This window comes from Paramisgurnus dabryanus, chromosome 24 (genome assembly GCF_030506205.2).
Source record: "Paramisgurnus dabryanus chromosome 24, PD_genome_1.1, whole genome shotgun sequence".
Taxonomy (NCBI): domain Eukaryota; kingdom Metazoa; phylum Chordata; class Actinopteri; order Cypriniformes; family Cobitidae; genus Paramisgurnus; species Paramisgurnus dabryanus.
In genome coordinates, this window is record NC_133360.1 from 9663978 (window position 1) to 9684158 (window position 20181).

At 40.1% G+C, this 20181-nt stretch overlaps 6 protein-coding genes across 6 annotated transcripts; 3 read left to right on the plus strand and 3 right to left on the minus strand.

The window, feature by feature from the left end:
- Positions 1-536: 536 nt before the first annotated feature.
- Positions 537-1556, minus strand: LOC135721097 (hatching enzyme 1.2-like). Its single transcript, XM_073813644.1, has 4 exons — positions 1534-1556; positions 1312-1373; positions 1118-1235; positions 537-1012 (listed from the first exon to the last, which is right to left on the minus strand). Exons 1-4 carry the CDS (start codon positions 1554-1556, stop codon positions 622-624), a joined length of 594 nt encoding a protein of 197 aa, XP_073669745.1. The 3' UTR covers positions 537-621.
- A 1155-nt stretch (positions 1557-2711) lies between these two features.
- Positions 2712-3882, plus strand: LOC135721512 (hatching enzyme 1.2-like). The gene is made up of 5 exons (XM_065243814.1): positions 2712-2780; positions 2870-2942; positions 3053-3193; positions 3270-3387; positions 3491-3882. Exons 1-5 carry the CDS (start codon positions 2712-2714, stop codon positions 3879-3881), a joined length of 792 nt encoding a protein of 263 aa, XP_065099886.1. The 3' UTR covers position 3882.
- A 2702-nt stretch (positions 3883-6584) lies between these two features.
- LOC135726488 (hatching enzyme 1.2-like) lies at positions 6585-7896 on the minus strand. Its single transcript, XM_065244643.1, has 5 exons — positions 7828-7896; positions 7666-7738; positions 7415-7555; positions 7221-7338; positions 6585-7117 (listed from the first exon to the last, which is right to left on the minus strand). The coding sequence occupies exons 1-5, from the start codon at positions 7894-7896 to the stop codon at positions 6727-6729; spliced, it is 792 nt and encodes a 263-aa protein (XP_065100715.1). The 3' UTR covers positions 6585-6726.
- Positions 7897-9677: 1781 nt separating this feature from the next.
- On the plus strand, positions 9678-10849 carry LOC135726472 (hatching enzyme 1.2-like). Its single transcript, XM_065244641.1, has 5 exons — positions 9678-9746; positions 9836-9908; positions 10019-10159; positions 10236-10353; positions 10459-10849. The coding sequence occupies exons 1-5, from the start codon at positions 9678-9680 to the stop codon at positions 10847-10849; spliced, it is 792 nt and encodes a 263-aa protein (XP_065100713.1).
- A 2321-nt stretch (positions 10850-13170) lies between these two features.
- On the minus strand, positions 13171-14338 carry LOC135721520 (hatching enzyme 1.2-like). The gene is made up of 5 exons (XM_065243825.1): positions 14270-14338; positions 14108-14180; positions 13861-14001; positions 13667-13784; positions 13171-13561 (listed from the first exon to the last, which is right to left on the minus strand). The coding sequence occupies exons 1-5, from the start codon at positions 14336-14338 to the stop codon at positions 13171-13173; spliced, it is 792 nt and encodes a 263-aa protein (XP_065099897.1).
- Positions 14339-16037: 1699 nt separating this feature from the next.
- On the plus strand, positions 16038-17234 carry LOC135721528 (hatching enzyme 1.2-like). The gene is made up of 5 exons (XM_065243834.1): positions 16038-16106; positions 16228-16300; positions 16405-16545; positions 16621-16738; positions 16844-17234. The coding sequence occupies exons 1-5, from the start codon at positions 16038-16040 to the stop codon at positions 17232-17234; spliced, it is 792 nt and encodes a 263-aa protein (XP_065099906.1).
- Positions 17235-20181: the final 2947 nt, after the last annotated feature.

Genomic DNA, 20181 nt, shown 5'->3' on the forward strand with positions numbered 1-20181 from the left:
CTAACTCCTGTTCCCATACCTTCACCAGGAGGGGGTGCAACATTTCTGCTGCTGCCACCGCATCTATCTTTAAGGCTTCTGGGGGGATGCCGTCAGCGCCTTAATCAAGTAAAATTACTCAAGTACTTTACACCTTTGCATACAAAAATATATTTTTAGATGTATTTAGCATTGGAATCGCTAGACGAGGGCTTAATATACACATTTTCATAAAAACCTTAATTTCGACCAAAATCTACATTTAGACTTTTTTTGGCTGAAGCTCAAAATTACACTGTGCGCATTCCGACGAAATTTGCCAGCATGGGTCACAAATGATCAAAGATAAATTATCAGAACATATATCATTTTGGTGAAAGCTGTGATACTGGTCGACATAAATCTCTATTGGAGCAGAAAGGATGTCAGTATTAAGGTTTTTTTATAGAGAGGTTGGAGATTTCAAACACACCTGATGAAACACACTTTATATTGTCCTTTAATTTGCTTTTATTTTTCCCTAAACAATCAAACATTTCAGAAATCCAACACCATCATCAATTCATTCCTTCATTATAACATCTACAGACACATAAACTATATTAAATGATCAGTAACATCAAGTGTACATAAGCCTCAGCTTCAGCATCCATACAGTTTGTTGATCCTCAGGATGTCGATGTTAGACAGCGCCTGTCTCTGTCCGATTTGCACAGATGCATTAGGAATGGGAGTGATGGTTTCCTGCCCATATTGGGTGGCGAAGGCCGTTTTTCCATAGTGCATGACGGAGCCGTAGTCGTATGGAGTGTTTTGATTGTTGGTGTTCTGTTTCTGGAAGTTGTAGGCCATATCAGGAGAGATGTTTTGCCAGTTGATCCTGACGTACTGGTCACGATCGCTCCTGGTGTGCTCGTGGTAGAAGCCCAGGGCGTGATTGAGCTCATGTTCAACGATGCCATGGTACACACAGCCACCCCTTTTGAGAGAGACCACCTGTTTGCCACCTGTTCTACCAAGAGACGAGTAACACCTGAGAGGAGAGAGAAAACAACAGCAGATATAAATGTTCGGGTCTTCTACTTTAGGACTGAGAGCGGTTAAATGTGTCTTGTTACTATCTTATGATTGTCCTCACCCATCTTTGTTCTCAATACTGATGTAGTCGATCTGAGATGATCTGGGCACAAAGCGGATGCAGGTTTTGCTGGCGAAGGACGTCATGGCACTCTGGATAGTACTCTTCTCATAAGATGCTGCAGAGGAGATGGACCAGAGTTTGAGAATCACATTTATATGAACCATGAGTATTACTGAAGGGGGTTTACTTACTGTATTCACTGCTCACTATGTAAGGGACCTCAACTAGATTGTTGGCATTTTTCTTCCAGAAACTCAACCATGGTGACAAATAAAATTGTAAAAAAAATCCTTATTTATCCATGCTGCAGTGCATGCTGGGAGTCCTGATTGAGATTTGTAATTTGTTAATACCCAGCATGCATTGCAGCATGAAGTTTTTTATTTAATTGTCACCATGGTTGAGATTCATACTCTGATTCTTGATGTTTGTGCATCCTAATTATACAGCGGATATTTTTTGTCCAAAGTTTCTAAAACTCCTTAATGACAAACTGCTGTGAAAGAGCTGGATCTCATTTAAATTTTTGACAGAAAATAAACTTTTGATTAGTAAATTAATTAGGTGATGATCTTTACCATTATGTACCAAGCACCACTGAATTACACTATTAAGTTTTCATAACAAATGTGGTGCATTAACACAAAGTTAACACTACCAAAAAAATTTGCAAGCCAAAAGTCAAGAGTCAAGAGTCCAACTAAAACAAACACTAATCACAATAAGGGTGACTTAAAATGAAACAAAACATCAACATCTAAACCTAATAAGTGAATTGTGTTTTCTACAGCAATATATTTACTGAACATTCAGAAATAATGTTTTCTAAAATAATAAAATGCAATGTTTCTCTATCATTAACATAACAGTCAAACAAGTCAATATAATAAACAGTTGGTGTTTTAAACATTGTGTGATAATTTTAAAACATGACATTGTCATAACGTTTAAAAATGGTAAAATTTAACATTCCTCTAACGTTCAGACAACACAGAAACGTTCTTAGAACTTAAAAAAAACTAGTCACTTTTAACATTGGCAGAATGTTTTTGGGAACATTGGGAACTTTCAGAGAACGTTCTTAGAACTTTGAATTTCTAACTGGGAATTCTGTTTCTTTGTAATATTATTTCATATGAATTGGAAACTTTATGGTGTACATCAGAGGTTAAAATTAAGTACTTTTAATGGACAACAACTTCCCTACTGAAACGACCAGCTTTAACTAGCCTAAGCTGCTTGGGTGGTTTTAGCTGGTCTCCCAGCCAGTTATATTCAGTTCAAATAATGTGAAATTACAGTTGAACAGAATTATAAACCACAAAGCGCTTAACTTTGATATCTTGTAGTCAGTGGTGTAGTGCAGGGTATATGCAGGTATCTCAGGTATCTTCTGTAAGGTTTTGGACTAATGAGTAAGGTCAATGTTCCTCCCTGAAGTTAAACACATTAGACACTGGACACTAAGATGTACCCATAATCCCCCTGTAGACCCACCTACACAGGTGAATATAAAGTCCAGATCAGACAGCACACAGACACGAAACCACAGCAGAGGAGCATCCTGAACATCTCCATACACTGAGACAACATGGATCCAAGAGCCTCCTTCTCCATTCTGATGCTGCTGGTTGGCTTCTCCCAGGCAGTTTTTCTACCGGTAAGACTCTGTTTAGTCTCTCTGAACACTCAGATAATAAAGAGTCATTATATGAGTAATAGTATGCATTTCTCTATCAACAGGAGCAGAAGCTTGCAGATCTGTTAGCAACACAGCAAGAAAATGTGGACCTCACTACAAAGATTTTAAAGACCAACAATGGTCAGTCAGATTTTAGATTCTTCCATATTTCAACAATTACTGTCATAATAAGCAAATTCAGATCAAGACATATTGTGTAACTTCATCAATATAATTTTCTTTACACGCAGGATCTGCTGAAATCTTGCTTGAAGGAGATCTGGTGTTTCCCAAAACCAGAAATGCTCTCTACTGCTTAAACAACAACTGTTTCTGGAAGAAAAATGCCAACAATATAGTTGAAGTCCCTTACATAGTGAGCAGTGAATACAGTAAGTAAACCCCTTTCAGTGATACTCATGGTTCCTATAAATGTGATTTTCAAACTGTGGTTTGTCTCCGCTGCAGCATATTATGAGAAGAGTACTATCCAGAGCGCCATGACGTCCTTCGCCAGCAAAACCTGCATCCGCTTTGTGCCCAGATCATCTCAGATCGACTACATCAGTATTGAGAACCTAGATGGGTGAGGACAATCATAAGATATCAACAAGACACATTTATCCGCTCTCAGTCCAACAGAAGGAGACCAGAACACTTATATCTGCTGTTGTTTTCTCTCCTCTCAGGTGTTACTCGTCTCTTGGTAGAACAGGTGGCAAACAGGTGGTCTCCCTCAAAAGGGGCGGCTGTGTGTATCATGGCATCGTTGAACATGAGCTCAATCACGCCCTGGGCTTCTACCACGAGCACACCAGGAGCGATCGTGACCAGTACGTCAGGATCAACTGGCAAAACATCTCTCCTGATATGGCCTACAACTTCCAGAAACAGAACACCAACAATCAAAACACTCCATACGACTACAGCTCCGTCATGCACTATGGAAAAACGGCCTTCGCCACACAATATGGGCAGGAAACCATCACTCCCATTCCTAATGCATCTGTGCAAATTGGACAGAGACAGGAGCTGTCTAACATCGACATCCTGAGGATCAACAAACTGTATGGATGCTGAAGCTGAGGCTCATGTTCATGTGGTGTTACTGATCATTTAATATAGTTTATGTGTCTGTAGATGTTATAATGAGGGAGTGAAGTGAAGATATTTGTTGTTTGATGGTGTTGGATTTCTGAAATGTTTGATTGTATTGAGAAAAATAAAGCAAATTAAAAGACAAGATAAAGTGTGTTTGTAATTTAATGTTTCATTTCATAAAGATCCAACAATGAATTGTCTGAACGTTTATTATTTTGGCCTATGCTGTTATACTGGTCGACATTAATCTCTAGTGGAGCAGATAGCATATCAGGATTTTGATTTTCTCATGTACTGCAGAAAGACACACAGATCCACATTAAGAGAACTGGAGATCTGGATCTCTGACACAATATTTAGTGTATTAAAATCATCAGATAATTTCTTATTTTTATAAAAGTTCGGGAGGAAGTATGGTCATGTAATCCAAACAATCAGACAGCATGCAAAATATGTTTTATTATCAAATATGAAATGCAACTTCCTGAAATGAGATATTAGAGATTTACATCAGGTGTGTTTGGATGCTCCAACCTAAGTGAAGATGTTTGTGAAGATTGAAGATTTTCTTAACCAGGGGGAACACCTATATATATATATATATATATATATATAAAGATAGTATATATACTATCGGGGTATGTAAATGGATAAGGAGAATAAATAGGTTCCGCCGGTGGCCATTTGTCAGCCATTGGTTGGGCATCAAAATTTTAGAAGACATAGACAAATCATTACCGACCAAAATACAAAAATATACCACCACATTACTAATGCATGTACTACTTTACTGCACATTAATTTGTGCAGAGTTTTAAGGTCATATTGAATTTTACATAAACTTTTCAAAAGCAGTAAACAGAACGTGTGCTGCCGACACAAAACCTGCAACGGCTCAAAGGTCCAAAAGTTCCTCTGGGCCCGAATGGGATGGCCCACTCTGAGCCATCATAGGAATAATGAGGGCAGTCCGCTAGTGTGGGCTGCTCACAGAAAGCCAGTGCTGATCCCACAACTTTGAGCTTTACCTGGGCAAGCCCACACTGGGCCTGTCTGGGTTTGGTATGGGCTTGCCCTAGCCCAATGTGCCTACAAAAAGCCAGCATGGGCCCCGCAGTGGCATGTTTGCAGGGTTGGTAAGAGCAAGCGAAAACAGAATGAAGTAATGTCTAAAAAAGAAGTACTTTTTGACTGTAAATAAAACTGTGAGGAGTAAGGAGCTAATCACACCAAATGCGCTTTAAACGCTTGGAAACGCAAGGCGCGATGCACTGCCTTTTTATATTGCTAAGCAACCACCCAGTCAGCAGTCTTGTATATTGAAGCGTGAGCGCCCTTTTGCTGTTTACTGTCATATTAGCGGAAACTTTAAAAAGAGGGTGCTTGCTCTGACCTTTTTTGAGGGTGAGCGGTGCACAAACACACAGGAGAGAGTGAGCGAGTGGAGTCCGGTTCTTCAAAGCAACTGTAAACTTCCCTCACCACAACGTAAGGCCTGCCTCTCCCCTCATTCAATTGGACATTGAAAAGACGTGAATGGCGTTGATCGCTTCTCCGCTCTCAGCGCTCCTTCAAAAGCTCGTGCTGCGGCTGGCGGCAAAAACCGCAAGGCGTTTAGCGCGCATAAACTAACACAGTCTCACCCCATGGCGTCAATATTTGACGACACTTGACCATGCGTCAATATGTTGACGCGGAGGGTATACCTTTCGCGTCATTTTTTGACGAACTGGGGACTTCAATACTATTACGTCCGTTGCATTCTCTTTCCTATTTTCTTACCATTTTCGCGTCGGTTTAGGGTTAGATTACGCAAAATTAAACAGTGTACGCGAAATTAAACAGTTGTCACCTGGCGTTGGGGTTAGAGTTAGGTACGCGAGATTAAACAGTTGTCACCTGGCGTTGGGGTTAGAGTTAGGTTTGGGTAGGGATGTCATTATGTAAATCTAACCCTAAACCGACGCGAAAATGGTAAGAAAATAAGAAAGAGAATGCAACGGACTTAATAGTATTGAAGTCCCCAGTTCGTCAAAAAATGACGCGAAAGGTATACCCTCCACGTCAACATATTGACGCATGGTCAAGTGTCGTCAAATATTGACGCCATGGGGTGAGACTGGGTTGCATAAACAGCGCGCAAACGCTCCCTGCCCATAGAATTTCATTCAAAAAAGGCGCCTGCAACTGCCAGGTGTGATCAGCCCCTTAGAAGTACTTTATTTTCTTAAAACATTTAATTAAGTAAAAGTAATGATTTTTAATTGTACTCAAGTAAAGTAAAAATACCCAAAAATAATACTTAAGTACAGTAATCAAGTAAAATTACTCAAGTAATTTTCACCTTTGCATACAAAAAAGATAATTTTAGATGTATTTAGAGCATAGGAATCGCTAGACAAGAGCTTAATATACACATTTTTATAAAAACCTAAATTTTGACCAAAATCTACATTAAGACTTTGTTTTGGCTGTAGCTCAAAATTACACTGTATGCATTCCGACGAAATTTGCCAGCATGGGTAACAAATGATCAAAGAACGTATATCATTTTGGTGTAAGCTGTGATACTGGTTGACATAAATCTCTATTGGAGCAGAAAGGATGTCAGTATTTAGGTTCTTTCATAGAGAGTTTGGAGACTTCAAACACACCTGATGAAACACACTTTATATTGTCCTTTAATTTGCTTTTATTTTTCCCAAAACAATCAAACATTTCAGAAATCCAACACCATCATCACTTCTTTCTCTTATTATAACATCTACAGACACATAAACTATATTAAATGATCAGTAACATCACGTGTACAAAAGCCTCAGCTTCAGCATCCATACAGTTTGTTGATCCTCAGGATGTCGATGTTAGACAGCTCCTGTCTCTGTCCGATTTGCACAGACGCATCAGGAATGGGAGTGATGGTTTCCTGCCCATATTGGGTGGCGAAGGCCGTTTTTCCGTAGTGCATGACGGAGCCGTAGTCGTATGGAGTGTTTTGATTGTTGGTGTTCTGTTTCTGGAAGTTGTAGGCCATATCAGGAGAGATGTTTGCCCAGTTGATCCTCACGTACTGGTCACGATCGCTCCTGGTGTGCTCGTGGTAGAAGCCCAGGGCGTGATTGAGCTCATGTTCAACGATGCCATGGTACACACAGCCGCCCCTTTTGAGGGAGACCACCTGTTTGCCACCTGTTCTACCAAGAGACGAGTAGCACCTGTGAGGAGAAAAAACAAGAGCAGATATAAATGTTCTGGTCTTCTACTTTAGGACTGAGAGCGGTTAAATGTGACTTGTTGATATCTTATGATTGTCCTCACCCATCTTTGTTCTCAATGCTGATGTAGTCGATCTGAGTTGATCTGGGCACAAAGCGGATGCAGGTTTTGCTGGCAAAGGACGTCATGGCGCTCTGGATAGTACTCTTCTCATAAGATGCTGCAGAGGAGACGAACCATAGTTTGAGAAACACATTTATATAAACCATGAGTATTACCGAATGTGGTTTACTTACTGTATTCACTGCTCACTATGTAAGGGACCTCAACTAGATTGTTGGCATTTTTCTTCCAGAAACAGTTGTTGTTTAAGCAGTAGAGAGCATTTCTGGTTTTGGGAAACACCAGATCTCCTTCAAGCAAGATTTCAGCAGATCCTGCGTGTAAAGAAAATTATATTGTTGAAGTTACACAAAATGTCTTGATCTGAATTTGCTTATTATGACTTTAATTTCTGAAATTTTCAGGTATGTAAAAGCTGCCTGACCATTGTTGGTCTCTAAAATCTTTGAAGTGAGGTCCACATTTTCTTGCTGTGTTATTAATAGATCTGCAAGCTCCTGCTCCTGTTGATATACAAATGCATAATATTACTCATATAATGACTCTTTGTTATCTGAGTGTTCAGAGAGACTAAACAGGGTCTTACCGGTAGAAAAAGTGCCTGGGAGAAGCCAACCAGCAGCATCAGAATGGAGAAGGAGGCTCTTGGATCCATGTTGTCTCAGTGTATGGAGATGTTCAGGATTCTCCTCTGCTGAGGTTTGGTGTCTGTGTGCTGTCTGATCTGGACTTTATATTCACCTGTGTAGGTGGGTCCACAGATGGATTATGGGTTCATCTTAATGTCCAGGGTCTAATGTGTTTATCAACAGGGAGGAACATTAACTTCGCCTGTTAGTCCAAAACTTTACAGAAGATACCTAAGATTGTTTTACTAATCCACTAAAGTGGACCTAATGTACATTTTGGTTTAGTGTTAAGTTCCCACAAACAGCATTATTCAAGTTTTTTAATTACACAGATTTATAAAGAATTCTCATATCCAAAATTTGCATCATAATCAATTAAATCCTGGTACACACCAAAAGATAATCGGGGCTGAATTTGAGCCCCTCCGATTTTAAATCCTAGGTAAAGTCCTGATCGTCTTCATGGTTGAATACATTATCTTATCAGATTTTTTATGTGGTGTGTAAGAATGTCTGAATCTGCTTGGAAACACAATGAAGGCGCTCTGATCACAAATTCAGAAATCCTGTTGTGTGGGGGTAACCTCGAGGACAAATGCCCATGGACGCTGTAGATTGTCACATGAAACAAAACGAAACCGAATCAGAAAGTGAGATGATGAAAGATGAAACCATAACACCCGCAGTCATGGCACAGCAGGCACAGTCCAAAGTGAGATGGACACCAGTGCTGTAAAAAGCAGTTACATTATTAATGAAATTTCTTTATGCCTGGCATCCATTGTGTTCCCTGCTGGAAAAACCAGCATACCAGCAAGACCAGAATATGTTGTGTTTTGGTGCTGGTTTGCTAGTGAACACCAGCTAAACCAGCATCAAACCAGCATCAGCACCAGCATTAGCACCAGCTTAACCAGCAACAAACCAGCATTAGCACCAGCATCCCATGCTGGTCATACCAGCATATGTTGTGTTTTGGTGCTGGTATGCTGTGACCACCAGCTAAACCAGCATAGACCAGCATAATTCCCATGCTGGTCCATGCTGGTTTGATGCTGGTTTTTTCAGCAGGGTTTGTTTACTGTGAAGTCATGTTTGACAACAAGAGACATTGCTAGATTTCCTATGATCTTGATTGAGAATTGCATTGTTTGTAAACTGTGTGATGAACACATAGCTGCAAAACAAACACTATACTGTAGATTTTTTATCATGCTTTTGGACTCTAACATTTTAAAAATCTTATAAGATTTTAAACAAATATTTTGGTGTGGCCCTAGCTTTAGAGAGATCAAAGTTGAGCTCCTTTTGATTTATAATTCTGTTTCTTTGTAATATTATTTCATATGAATTGGAAACTTTATGATGTACATCAGAGGTTAAAATTAAGTTCTTTTAATGGACAACAACTTCCCTACTGAAACGACCAGCTTTAACTAGCCTAAGCTGGTTGGGTGGTTTTAGCTGGTCTCCCAGCCAGTTATATTCAGTTCAAATAACGTAAAATTACAGTCGAACAGAATTATAAATCACAAAGCGCTTAACTTTGGTATATTGTAGTCAGTGGTGTAGTGCAGGGTATACAGTATGCAGGTATCTCAGGTATCTTTTGTAAGGTTTTGGACTAATGAGTAAGGTCAACGTTCCTCCCTGTAGTTAAACACATTAGACCCTGGACACTAAGATGTAGCCATAATCCCTCTGTAGACCCACCTACACAGGTGAATATAAAGTCCAGATCGGACAGCACACAGACACCAAACCTCAGCAGAGGAGAATCTTGAACATCTCCATACACTGAGACACCATGGATCCAAGAGCCTCCTTCTCCATTCTGATGCTGCTGGTTGGCTTCTCCCAGGCAGTTTTTCTACCGGTAAGACCCTGTTTAGTCTCTCTGAACACTCAGATAATAAAGAGTCATCATATGAGTAATATTATGCATTTGACTATCAACAGGGGCAGAAGCTTGCAGATCTGTTAGTAACACAGCAAGAAAATGTGGACCTCACTACAAAGATTTTAGAGACCAACAATGGTCAGACGGCTTTTAGATTCTTCCATATTTCAACAATTCCTGTCATAATAAGCTAATTCAGATCAAGACATATTGTGTCACTTCATCAATATCATTTTCTTTACACACAGGATCTGCTGAAATCTTGCTTGAAGGAGATCTGCTGTTTCCCAAAACCAGAAATGCTCTCTACTGCTTAAACAACAACTGTTTCTGGAAGAAAAATGCCAACAATATAGTTGAGGTCCCTTACATAGTGAGCAGTGAATACAGTAAGTAAACCCCCTTCAGTAATACTCATGGTTCATATAAATGTGTTTCTCAAACTGTGGTTTGTCTCCTCTGCAGCATATTATGAGAAGAGTACTATCCAGAGCGCCATGACGTCCTTCGCCAGCAAAACCTGCATCCGCTTTGTGCCCAGATCATCTCAGATCGACTACATCAGCATTGAGAACCTAGATGGGTGAGGACAATCATAAGTTATCAAGAAGACACATTTAACCGCTCTCAGTCCTTAAGAAGAAGACCCAAACATCTATATCTGCTGTTGTTTTCTCTCTCCTCTCAGGTGTTACTCGTCTCTTGGTAGAACAGGTGGCAAACAGGTGGTCTCCCTCAAAAGGGGCGGCTGTGTGTATCATGGCATCGTTGAACATGAGCTCAATCACGCCCTGGGCTTCTACCATGAGCACACCAGGAGCGATCGTGACCAATACGTCAAGATCAACTTTGAAAACATCTCTCCTGATATGGCCTACAACTTCCAGAAACAGAACACCAACAATCAAAACACTCCATACGACTACGGCTCCGTCATGCACTATGGAAATACGGCCTTCGCCACCCAATATGGGCAGGAAACCATCACTCCCATTCCTGATGCTTCTGTGCAAATTGGACAAAGACAGGAGCTGTCTAACATCGACATCCTGAGGATCAACAAACTGTATGGATGCTGATGCTGAGGCTCATGTTCATGTGGTGTTACTGATCATTTAATATAGTTTATGTGTCTGTAGATGTTATAATGAGGGAGTGAAGTGAAGATATTTGTTGTTTGATGGTGTTGGATTTCTGAAATGTTTGATTGTATTGAGAAAAATAAAGCAAATTAAAAGACAAGATAAAGTGTGTTTGTAATTTAATGTTTCATTTCATAAAGATCCAACAATGAATTGTCTGAACGTATATTATTTTTGCCTATGCTGTTATACTGGTCGACATAAATCTCTGTTGGAGCAGAGTGCAGAAAGACACACAAATCCACATTAAAGAGTAACTAAACCCTAAACCAACTTTTTTTAGTTAATGATCTGTAAGAATGAGGCTTTATTAGTGCTGTTCATTGATTTTAGTAAGTTTTTTGACAGTTGATTATAAAGTGTTTGAATACTACAATATATGGTGTAAAAACGTCTAAGTGCTGCCCTCTTCAGGTTGAACGGTGGCTACTGCATTTGAATTTTCCTATTGGATGTTGGGTCCAAAAAATGACTCGTGACGTAAGCAGGTTCAAGCTCACCACGCCCTTGTTACGATCTCACCACACACTTAGTTCGTCCCCTCTATCTCCGTTGGGATCTGCCCACTTTTCTTGCATTTTTCAAATATTGCAGTGGGTGGAGTCAGGCTCTGACCAGGGGTTTAGTTACGCTTTAACAGAACTGGAGATCTGGATCTCTGACACAATATTTAGTTCATTAAAATCATCAGGTAATTGCTTATTTTTTAATAAAAGTTCGGGAGGAAGTATGGTCATGTAATCCAAACAATCAGACAGCATGCAAAATGTGTTTTATTATTAAATTTGAAAATGCAACCTCCTGAAATGAAATATTAGAGATTTTTATCAGGTGTGTTTGGATGCTCCAACCTTGGTGAAGATCTTTGTGAAGATTGCAGATTTTCTTAACCAGTACCGAATAATTTAATTGAAAAGATTTCCAGATCTGTTTATTGAAGATTTGTTGCAGTACTCAGATATTTCTACTTATGGATCTTCACCAGGGTTGGATATGCATCTATAGTAGATTATGAATAATCCTGCATACATCATAAAACACAATGAGCTTTGATCTGAATTGTGTTGGTGGCATTTTGTAATTTATTTATTCTTTCAAAGGTACTGCTACTACAAAGGTCAAATCAATTATGTTAACAATCTATATCTTGATGCTTGGTAGAGATCATGGCATTCAGTCTTAACATTATAACTTAGTTTTATTTTACTAACTTGCTTCATAATCACATATACTGTATGTTGTACATGGTTAAATCAGTTCCATTACCTTTGGTCTTTGTTGAAACAGGATGATGGTTTGGTTGACTTTACAGAAAGGTTCAGCACTCAGAAGATCTTTAAAAATGAGGAACCTCAGACACTCAATTATATCCAAACACACCATATGTAAATCTTGAATAGTCTCATCTCAGGAGTTAGCATTTTCAAATATGATATGTAAGAAATTATTGATAATGGCCATTGAATTATTCAAAAATAATGCACACCTAATGGGGCAGAGCGCAAAGCGGAGTGTTCATTATTTTTAAATAATTCAAAGGACCGGAGTGGGACATTTCTCAACCAGAATAAAGCATTCTACAGGGCCGTGGTATATTAACAAATATCTGATGTGCTGTCCCAGCTAGGGCTCCAAGCTAGTAATTTAGCCCCAACCCAGAGTTCACCACCTCCATAACTGGGATAGATACAAGCTGAGCATGAGGCGATGGGGAGGAGAAGGGATGCTGCAAAAACTTGGTTTAGAGACATAGCAATGGCTATATAGAGAACCTTTGTGCTGATTGGTTGGATCACATGACCATGCTGCTCTCGAACGTAATACAATTTTAAAACTTTCCCAACTAACGGCAATTTAAAAAAAATTGCAATTACCTGATAATTTAAACTGACTAAATAATGTGTCAGAAATCCAGACCTCCAGTTCTCTTAATGTGGATCTGTGTGTCTTTCTGCACTCCAAAATACTGACATACTTTTTACTCCAATAGAGATTTAGGTTGAACAGTATCAAAGCTTAAGCTAAAATAATATACGTTCAGAAAATTCATTCTTTGAACATTATGAAATTAAACATTGAATTACAAAAAACACTTTATCTTGTCTTTTAATTTGCTTTATTTTTTCCAAAACAAACATTTCAGAAATCCAACACCATCAACCAACAAAGATCATCACTTCATTCTCTTATTATAACATCTACAGACACATAAACTATATTAAATGATCAGTAACATCACGTGTACATAAACCTCAGCTTCAGCATCCATACAGTTTGTTGATCCTCAGGATGTCGATGTTTGACATTTCCTGTCTCTGTCCGATTTGCACAGAAGCATCAGGAATGGGAGTGATGGTTTCCTGCCCATATTGGGTGGCGAAGGCCGTTTTTCCATAGTGCATGACGGAGCTGTAGTCGTATGGAGTGTTTTGATTGTTGGTGTTCTGTTTCTGGAAGTTGTAGGCCATATCAGGAGTGATGTTTTGCCAGTTGATCCTGACGTACTGGTCACGATCGCTCCTGGTGTGCTCGTGGTAGAAGCCCAGGGCGTGATTGAGCTCATGTTCAACGATGCCATGATACACACAGCCGCCCCTTTTGAGGGAGACCACCTGTTTGCCACCTGTTCTACCAAGAGACGAGTAACACCTGAGAGGAGAGAGAAAACAAGAGCAGATATAAATGTTCTGGTCTTTTTCTTAAGGACTTAGAGTGGTTAAATGTGTCTTGTTGATATCTTATGATTGTCCTCACCCATCTTTGTTCTCAATACTGATGTAGTCGATCTGAGATGATCTGGGCACAAAGCGGATGCAGGTTTTGCTGGCGAAGGACGTCATGGCGCTCTGGATAGTACTCTTCTCATAAGATGCTGCAGAGGAGACGGACCACAGTTTGAGAATCACATTTATATGAACCATGAGTATTACTGAAGGGGATTTACTTACTGTATTCACTGCTCACTATATAAGGGACCTCAACTATATTGTTGGCATTTTTCTTCCAGAAACAGTTGTTGTTTAAGCAGTAGAGAGCATTTCTGGTTTTGGGAAACACCAGATCTCCTTCAAGCAAGATTTCAGCAGATCCTGTGTGTAAAGAAAATTATATTGATGAAGTTACCCAATATGTATCTGAATTTAGTTTTTATGACAGTAATTGTTGTAATATGGGGAAATGTTAAAGCTGCCTGACCATTGTTGGTCTCTAAAATCTTTGTAGTGAGGTCCACATTTTCTTGCTGTGTTACTAACAGATCTGCAAGCTCCTGCTCCTGTTGATAGACAAATGCATAATATTACTCATATAATGACTCTTTATTATCTGAGTGTTCAGAGAGACTAAACAAGGTCTTACCGGTAGAAAAACTGCTTGGGAGAAGCCAATCAGCAGCATCAGAATGGAGAAGGAGGCTCTTGGATCCATGTTGTCTCAGTGTATGGAGATGTTCAGGATGCTCCTCTGCTGAGGTTTGGTGTCTGTGTGCTGTCTGATCTGGACTTTATATTCACCTGTGTAGGTGGGTCCACAGAGGGATTATGGGTACATCTTAATGTCCAGGGTCTAATGTGTTTAACTACAGGGAGGAACATTGACCTTGCCTGTTAGCCCAAAACCTTACAGAAGCTACCTGAGATTGTTTTACCAATCCACTAAAGTGGGGCTAATGTAACTTTTACACTGATATTAAAGTGCCCACAAACAGTAATATATAAATTATACACTGACATAGATTTACAGAGAATACTTATTGTGAAGTAATTTTAATTGACTGATGCTAAATGTGCATCATCATCATCAGATGACTACAAGAGACCAACATTGAGCTTCTTTTGATTTATAATTCTGTTTGATTATAATTTCACTTTATATGAACTAAATATTTTGATATAAACTGAACAAAACCATCTGGGACACCAGCTAAAACCACCCAAAGAGCTTAGGCTGGTTTAAGCTGATCTTTTCAGTATTAATTTGTTGTCCAACATTAAAGGTACGTCATTATAATGTTTGATACAACACAAAGTATCCAGTTCATTTGAAATAATATTATGGGTGGCTCAGTGGGTAGCACTGTTGCCTCACAGCAAGAAGGTTCCCGGTTCGAGCCCCGGCTAGGGCAGGTGGCTTTTCTGTGTGGAGTTTCTGCATGTTCTCCCTGTGTCAGCGAGGGTTTAGTCCGGGTACTCCGGTTTTCTCCCACAGGCCAAAAACATGCAAGTTAGGCAAATTGGAGATACCAAATTGTCCCTCCCCCAACTTGTGTATAAATCAACTGAGTAAAGTCTGAATAAAAAAACCTTGTGTATGGATTACCTGGTTCTCGCCATGAATATAGCCGTATATGCTGGAATGGTGTTAAAAAATAAAAGAAGAAGAAATAATATTACAAAGAAACCAAATTAATCACAAGGAGCTTAACTTTGGTCTCTCTAAAGCTAGGGCCACAGCAAAAGCTTTTTAAATCTTATAAGATTTTCAAAATGTGAGAGACCACAAACAAGATGAAACAAAATCTATGATTTATCAGTGTTGTTCCTAAAGTATAGTTTGTGGATTGCTGTATGGTCATCACTGCACACATATTCAAATTCCTTTCACATAAGTTCACAAACAACGGGAGTCTCAACGGAGCACACAGGAAATCTCGCAATGCCTCGTTGTCAAACGTGACTTCACAGTAAACAAACACAACAGACGGCGAGCATAAAGAAAGTTCATTAATAATGTGGACTGCTTTTTACATCTAGCGCTATGACTGCAGGTGTTATGGTTTCGTCTTTTATCAACTCACTTTCTGATCATACATATTGAACATGTTAAATATTTCTGATTTGTGATCGAAACACCTCTGACGTGCTTCCGAGCAGATTCAGACTCTCTTAACACAACGCACACCACAGACAAATCTGATGAGATAATCGATTCAACATGAGATAAACTAATGGGTGAGGTCAACGTTCCTCCCTGTAGTTAAACACATTAGACCCTGGACACTATGATGTAGCCATAATCCCTCTGTAGACCCACCTACACAGGTGAATATAAAGTCCAGATTGGACAGCACACAGACACCAAACCTCAGCAGAGGAGAATCCTGAACATCTCCATACACTGAGACAACATGGATCCAAGAGCCTCCTTCTCCATTCTGATGCTGCTGGTTGGCTTTTCCCAGGCATTATTTCTACCGGTAAGACCCTGTTTAGTCTCTCTGAAAACAGATAATAAAGATAATAGATAACAGATAATAAACAGATAATAAAGAGTCATTATATGAGTAATATTATTTGTTTGTCTGTCAATAGGAGCAGAAACTTGCAGATATGATAGTAACAGAGCAAGAAAATGTGGACATCACTTCAAAGATTTTAGAGACCAACAATGGTCAGTCAGATTTTAGATTCCAATAAATTTCAGAAATTACTGACATAATAAGCAAATTCAGATCAAAACATATTGGATAACTTCATCAATATCTGTACACACAGGATCTACTGAAGTCTTGCTTGAAGGAGATCTGGTGTTTCCCAAAACCAGAAATGCTCTCTACTGCTTAAACAACAACTGTTTCTGGAAGAAAAATGCCAACAACCTAGTTGAGGTCCCTTACATAGTGAGCAGTGAATTTAGTAAGTAAACCCCTTCAGTAATATTCATGGTTCATATAAATGTGATTCTCAAACTCTGGTCCGTCTCCTCCGCAGCATATTATGAGAAGAGTACTATCCAGAGTGCCATGACGTCTTTCCACAGCAAAACCTGCATCCGCTTTGTGCCCAGATCATCTCAGATCGACTACATCAGTATTGAGAACAAAGATGGGTGAGAACAATCATAAGATATGAACAAGACACATTTAAACACTCTCAGTCCTAAAGAAGATGACCAGAACATTTATATCTGCTGTTGTTTTCTCTCTCCTCGCAGGTGTTACTCGTCTCTTGGTAGAACCGGTGGCAAACAGGTGGTCTCCCTCAACAGGGGCGGCTGTGTGTACCATGGCATCGTTGAACATGAGCTCAATCACGCCCTGGGCTTCTACCACGAGCAAACCAGGAGCGATCGTGACCAGTACGTCAAGATCAACTGGGCAAACATCTCTCCTGATATGGCCTACAACTTCCAGAAACAGAACACCAACAATCAAAACACTCCATACGACTACAGCTCCATTATGCATTATGGAAAAACGGCCTTCACTACCCAGTATGGAAAAGAAACCATCACTCCCATTCCTGATGCGTCTGTGCAAATCGGACAGAGACAGAAAATGTCTAACATCGACATCCTGAGGATCAACAAACTGTATGGATGCTGAAGCTGAGGCTTATGTTTCTGTGATATTACTGATCATTTAATATAGTTTATGTGTCTGTAGATGTTATAATGAGGGAGTGAAGTTATGATGTTTGTCTTTTAATGATGTTAGATTTCTGAAATGTTTGATGTTCTTTGGAGGAATAAAGCAAATTAAAAGACAATTTGTGTATTTGTAATTCAATGTCAAAGAATCAATTGTCAGATATTCTTTTGGCATAAGCTGTGATACTGGTTGATGTAATTCTCTAATGGAGCAAGAAAATATTTCAATATTGAGGTTTACTCATACAGTGCAGAAATTCACACAGATGCACATTAAGAGAACTGGATGCTATGACACATTATATTGTTCATTAAAATCATTGGGTAGTTGCTTACTATACTATGGAACTTTGTGAGATCATGTTGGCAACAGGAGTCAACTAACTTTGAGATTATCATATAATCCATTCAATCAACACAAAGTCTCCTCACTTCCATCCCGAGACAGTTTTTGCAGCATACCTCTGCCACCCCATTGTTTGTTTGTTTGTTTGTTTTATTTGACAATACAAGTTAAAAAAGATACAATCAAGCCCAAAAGACCTGTTCATACACATCTTAAAATAAACTGTTGAGGATAAAATACACAAAAAAGCCTCAGGCTTATTTCCATTGTGGTCCCCATTTATTAAAGAATGGACAAGCAGTTCATAATGGGAATGAAATCAACACCACACATCAACATATTGTCACAGGTCGGAGCGGACCACCTCTAACGTGAGTCCCTTCTTCAGTTTCCACCCCGAGGAGGTCCCAAAATGCCCCAATGACCAAACAGACGAGAAACAGAATAAAATATAACAATCTTTATTAAATATTAAAAAGGGAAAAGGGAAAGGGATTCTTAAAAAGTAAGTTCTGGGGCTTTGAATAGCTCTGAGTCGCTTCTGACTCGCACGGGGACCACAGGTAAGTCTTCTTTGGCCTGTCCTTGTTTTCCTCGTCTACACGTGAATTAGGGTTGAATGTCCTTTACTTTGTCTCCCTCTTCGTGACTCTTCACAGCCTCTCTGTCGGGACTTAGAGGGACAGAACACAGGTAAATGGGACAGGTAGGTATCTTAAGTTCTAAGCTGCCGGTGCCCAGATAATCCACAGATGGGTACACTTGCCTCCTGGCTCGAGACGTAGAGGTGAGTACACGGTCGGTACACTGGGCTCAGGGCTTTGACGTTCAGGTGAATATACAGGAGGGTACACTGAGCTCTGGGCTTTGGGCGTACAGGTGAGTATACAGGTAGGCACACTAGGCTCTGGGCTTTGGGCGTACAGGTGAGTATACAGGTAGGTACACTAGGCTCTGGGCTTTGGGCGTACAGGTAAGTATACAGGAAGGTACTCTGGGCTTTGGGTGTACAGGTGAGTATACAGGAAGGTACACTGGGCTCTGGGCGTACAGGTGAGTATACAGGGAGGTACATTGGGCTCTGGGTTTTGGGCTTACAGGAAGGTACACTGGGCTCTGGGCTTTAGGCGTACAGGTGAGTATACAAGAAGGTACGGTGGGCTCTAGGCTTTGGGCATACGGGTGAGTATACAGGTAGGTACACTGGGTTTTGGGCTTTGGGCGTACAGCTGAGTATACAGAAAGGTAGACTGGGCTCTGGGCATACAGGCGTGTATACAGGAAGGTACACTGGGCTCTGGGCTTTGGGCGTACAGGTGAGTATACAGAAAGGTACACTGGGCTTTGGGCATACAGGTGAGTATACAGGGAGGTACTCTGGGCTTTGGGCGGGCTCGACTTACGGCAAGTAGACCGGCGTGGGTGCAAGGCTTTAGCCCTTCTAGGCACAGATGGTTGGAGACGACGCGTGGAGATACAGCACTTCTAGTCTTCCTCACAAGGACAGACGTCTGATACACACTGAACCGTCGACTTTCCAGCAGACGCAGGAACAGTCCCACGGCAACACAAAGCCCTTGGCTTGATGTGCAAGCTAACAGCAAAGAACACACAGGTTTTCCTTCAACAACGATAGCACTCTTGTGAACATGCAAGGGGACATACAACGCCTCTGTCGCTTCAGCAAAAGAAGGCGCAGGCCACTGCTGCTACAGTACTTGGACTAACACGTCTGCTGTTGGTAACTCACAGGTAGGTAGATCGCGATGTGTGGTTGCGTCGTACAGCGGGCTGCCAGAATAAAACCGGAAATCAACCTCTCTCTTCGATCTTCTTGACGCCCTATTTATGTGCCCCTGCTCTTCCACAATGCCCAATCACCAATCGCCACGCTTATTTAGCACACCTGAAGCCAGTATCACTTGATTTCGGTTGCCCGGAGTTACCGGAACTGGCCGGGTGTTTCAGTGAAAATGGTCCGGGCGGAACTATTTCCGCCATTTTGGGTTCCTCTGCATAAAGTCACTACGTGACAATATCACATAATAATCTATTTAAAAACCTAAGTAAAAAGCCATTCCTTAACCTCTCTTCTAAAAGGACCTTGTTCCTGAATTTGTTTTAAACAGTCAGGCAATTCATTCCAAGCAACTGCGCTAGAATACAAAAATTCAAGAATTTTTCCCAATTAAACTTTTACACCGACACAAATATATGTTATTTATCCTAGCCCTTGTAGAAAAACCATGAACATCTCTTACAAACACATAGTAACCATGCAAGTATTTTGGAACATTTCTCTGTAGTATTTTGTGTACCATCTTCAGTTTAAGAAAAGTTACCCTTTTATCCACCTTTAAAAACCCTATTTCCTTAAAATGACTATTAGTCAGATGTCTTCGTGGATGAAGACTCAGAATAATTCTACACAACTTATTTTGAGCAGTCTGTAATTTACGCTTAACACGTTTCGTAGAGCCACTATACCAGAAAGTTGCCGCATAATCAAAATGTGCTTGTACTAATGCCCCAGCTAACATTTTTAAAATTTGTTTAT

What these genes read in the sequence shown, in the direction of transcription:
- LOC135721097 (XM_073813644.1), bottom strand. Translation starts at nt 1,556, where the DNA reads ATGCACAAACATCAAGAATCAGA. An exon ending in CACAAACATCAAGAATCAGA is followed by an intron (nt 1,374 to 1,533) that starts GTATGAATCTCA and finishes ACCATGGTTGAG; the next exon opens with TTTCTGGAAGAAAAATGCCA. An exon ending in AGTATTGAGAACAAAGATGG is followed by an intron (nt 1,013 to 1,117) that starts GTGAGGACAATC and finishes CTCTCCTCTCAG; the next exon opens with GTGTTACTCGTCTCTTGGTA.
- LOC135721512 (XM_065243814.1), top strand. Translation starts at nt 2,712, where the DNA reads ATGGATCCAAGAGCCTCCTTCTCCATTCTGATGCTGCTGGTTGGCTTC. An exon ending in GATTTTAAAGACCAACAATG is followed by an intron (nt 2,943 to 3,052) that starts GTCAGTCAGATT and finishes CTTTACACGCAG; the next exon opens with GATCTGCTGAAATCTTGCTT. An exon ending in CATAGTGAGCAGTGAATACA is followed by an intron (nt 3,194 to 3,269) that starts GTAAGTAAACCC and finishes TCTCCGCTGCAG; the next exon opens with CATATTATGAGAAGAGTACT.
- LOC135726488 (XM_065244643.1), bottom strand. Translation starts at nt 7,896, where the DNA reads ATGGATCCAAGAGCCTCCTTCTCCATTCTGATGCTGCTGGTTGGCTTC. An exon ending in CATAGTGAGCAGTGAATACA is followed by an intron (nt 7,339 to 7,414) that starts GTAAGTAAACCA and finishes TCTCCTCTGCAG; the next exon opens with CATCTTATGAGAAGAGTACT. An exon ending in AGCATTGAGAACAAAGATGG is followed by an intron (nt 7,118 to 7,220) that starts GTGAGGACAATC and finishes TTCTCCTCACAG; the next exon opens with GTGCTACTCGTCTCTTGGTA.
- LOC135726472 (XM_065244641.1), top strand. Translation starts at nt 9,678, where the DNA reads ATGGATCCAAGAGCCTCCTTCTCCATTCTGATGCTGCTGGTTGGCTTC. An exon ending in CCCAGGCAGTTTTTCTACCG is followed by an intron (nt 9,747 to 9,835) that starts GTAAGACCCTGT and finishes CAACAGGGGCAG; the next exon opens with AAGCTTGCAGATCTGTTAGT. An exon ending in CATAGTGAGCAGTGAATACA is followed by an intron (nt 10,160 to 10,235) that starts GTAAGTAAACCC and finishes TCTCCTCTGCAG; the next exon opens with CATATTATGAGAAGAGTACT.
- LOC135721520 (XM_065243825.1), bottom strand. Translation starts at nt 14,338, where the DNA reads ATGGATCCAAGAGCCTCCTTCTCCATTCTGATGCTGCTGATTGGCTTC. An exon ending in CCCAAGCAGTTTTTCTACCG is followed by an intron (nt 14,181 to 14,269) that starts GTAAGACCTTGT and finishes CAACAGGAGCAG; the next exon opens with GAGCTTGCAGATCTGTTAGT. An exon ending in AGTATTGAGAACAAAGATGG is followed by an intron (nt 13,562 to 13,666) that starts GTGAGGACAATC and finishes CTCTCCTCTCAG; the next exon opens with GTGTTACTCGTCTCTTGGTA.
- LOC135721528 (XM_065243834.1), top strand. Translation starts at nt 16,038, where the DNA reads ATGGATCCAAGAGCCTCCTTCTCCATTCTGATGCTGCTGGTTGGCTTT. An exon ending in GATTTTAGAGACCAACAATG is followed by an intron (nt 16,301 to 16,404) that starts GTCAGTCAGATT and finishes CTGTACACACAG; the next exon opens with GATCTACTGAAGTCTTGCTT. An exon ending in CATAGTGAGCAGTGAATTTA is followed by an intron (nt 16,546 to 16,620) that starts GTAAGTAAACCC and finishes TCTCCTCCGCAG; the next exon opens with CATATTATGAGAAGAGTACT.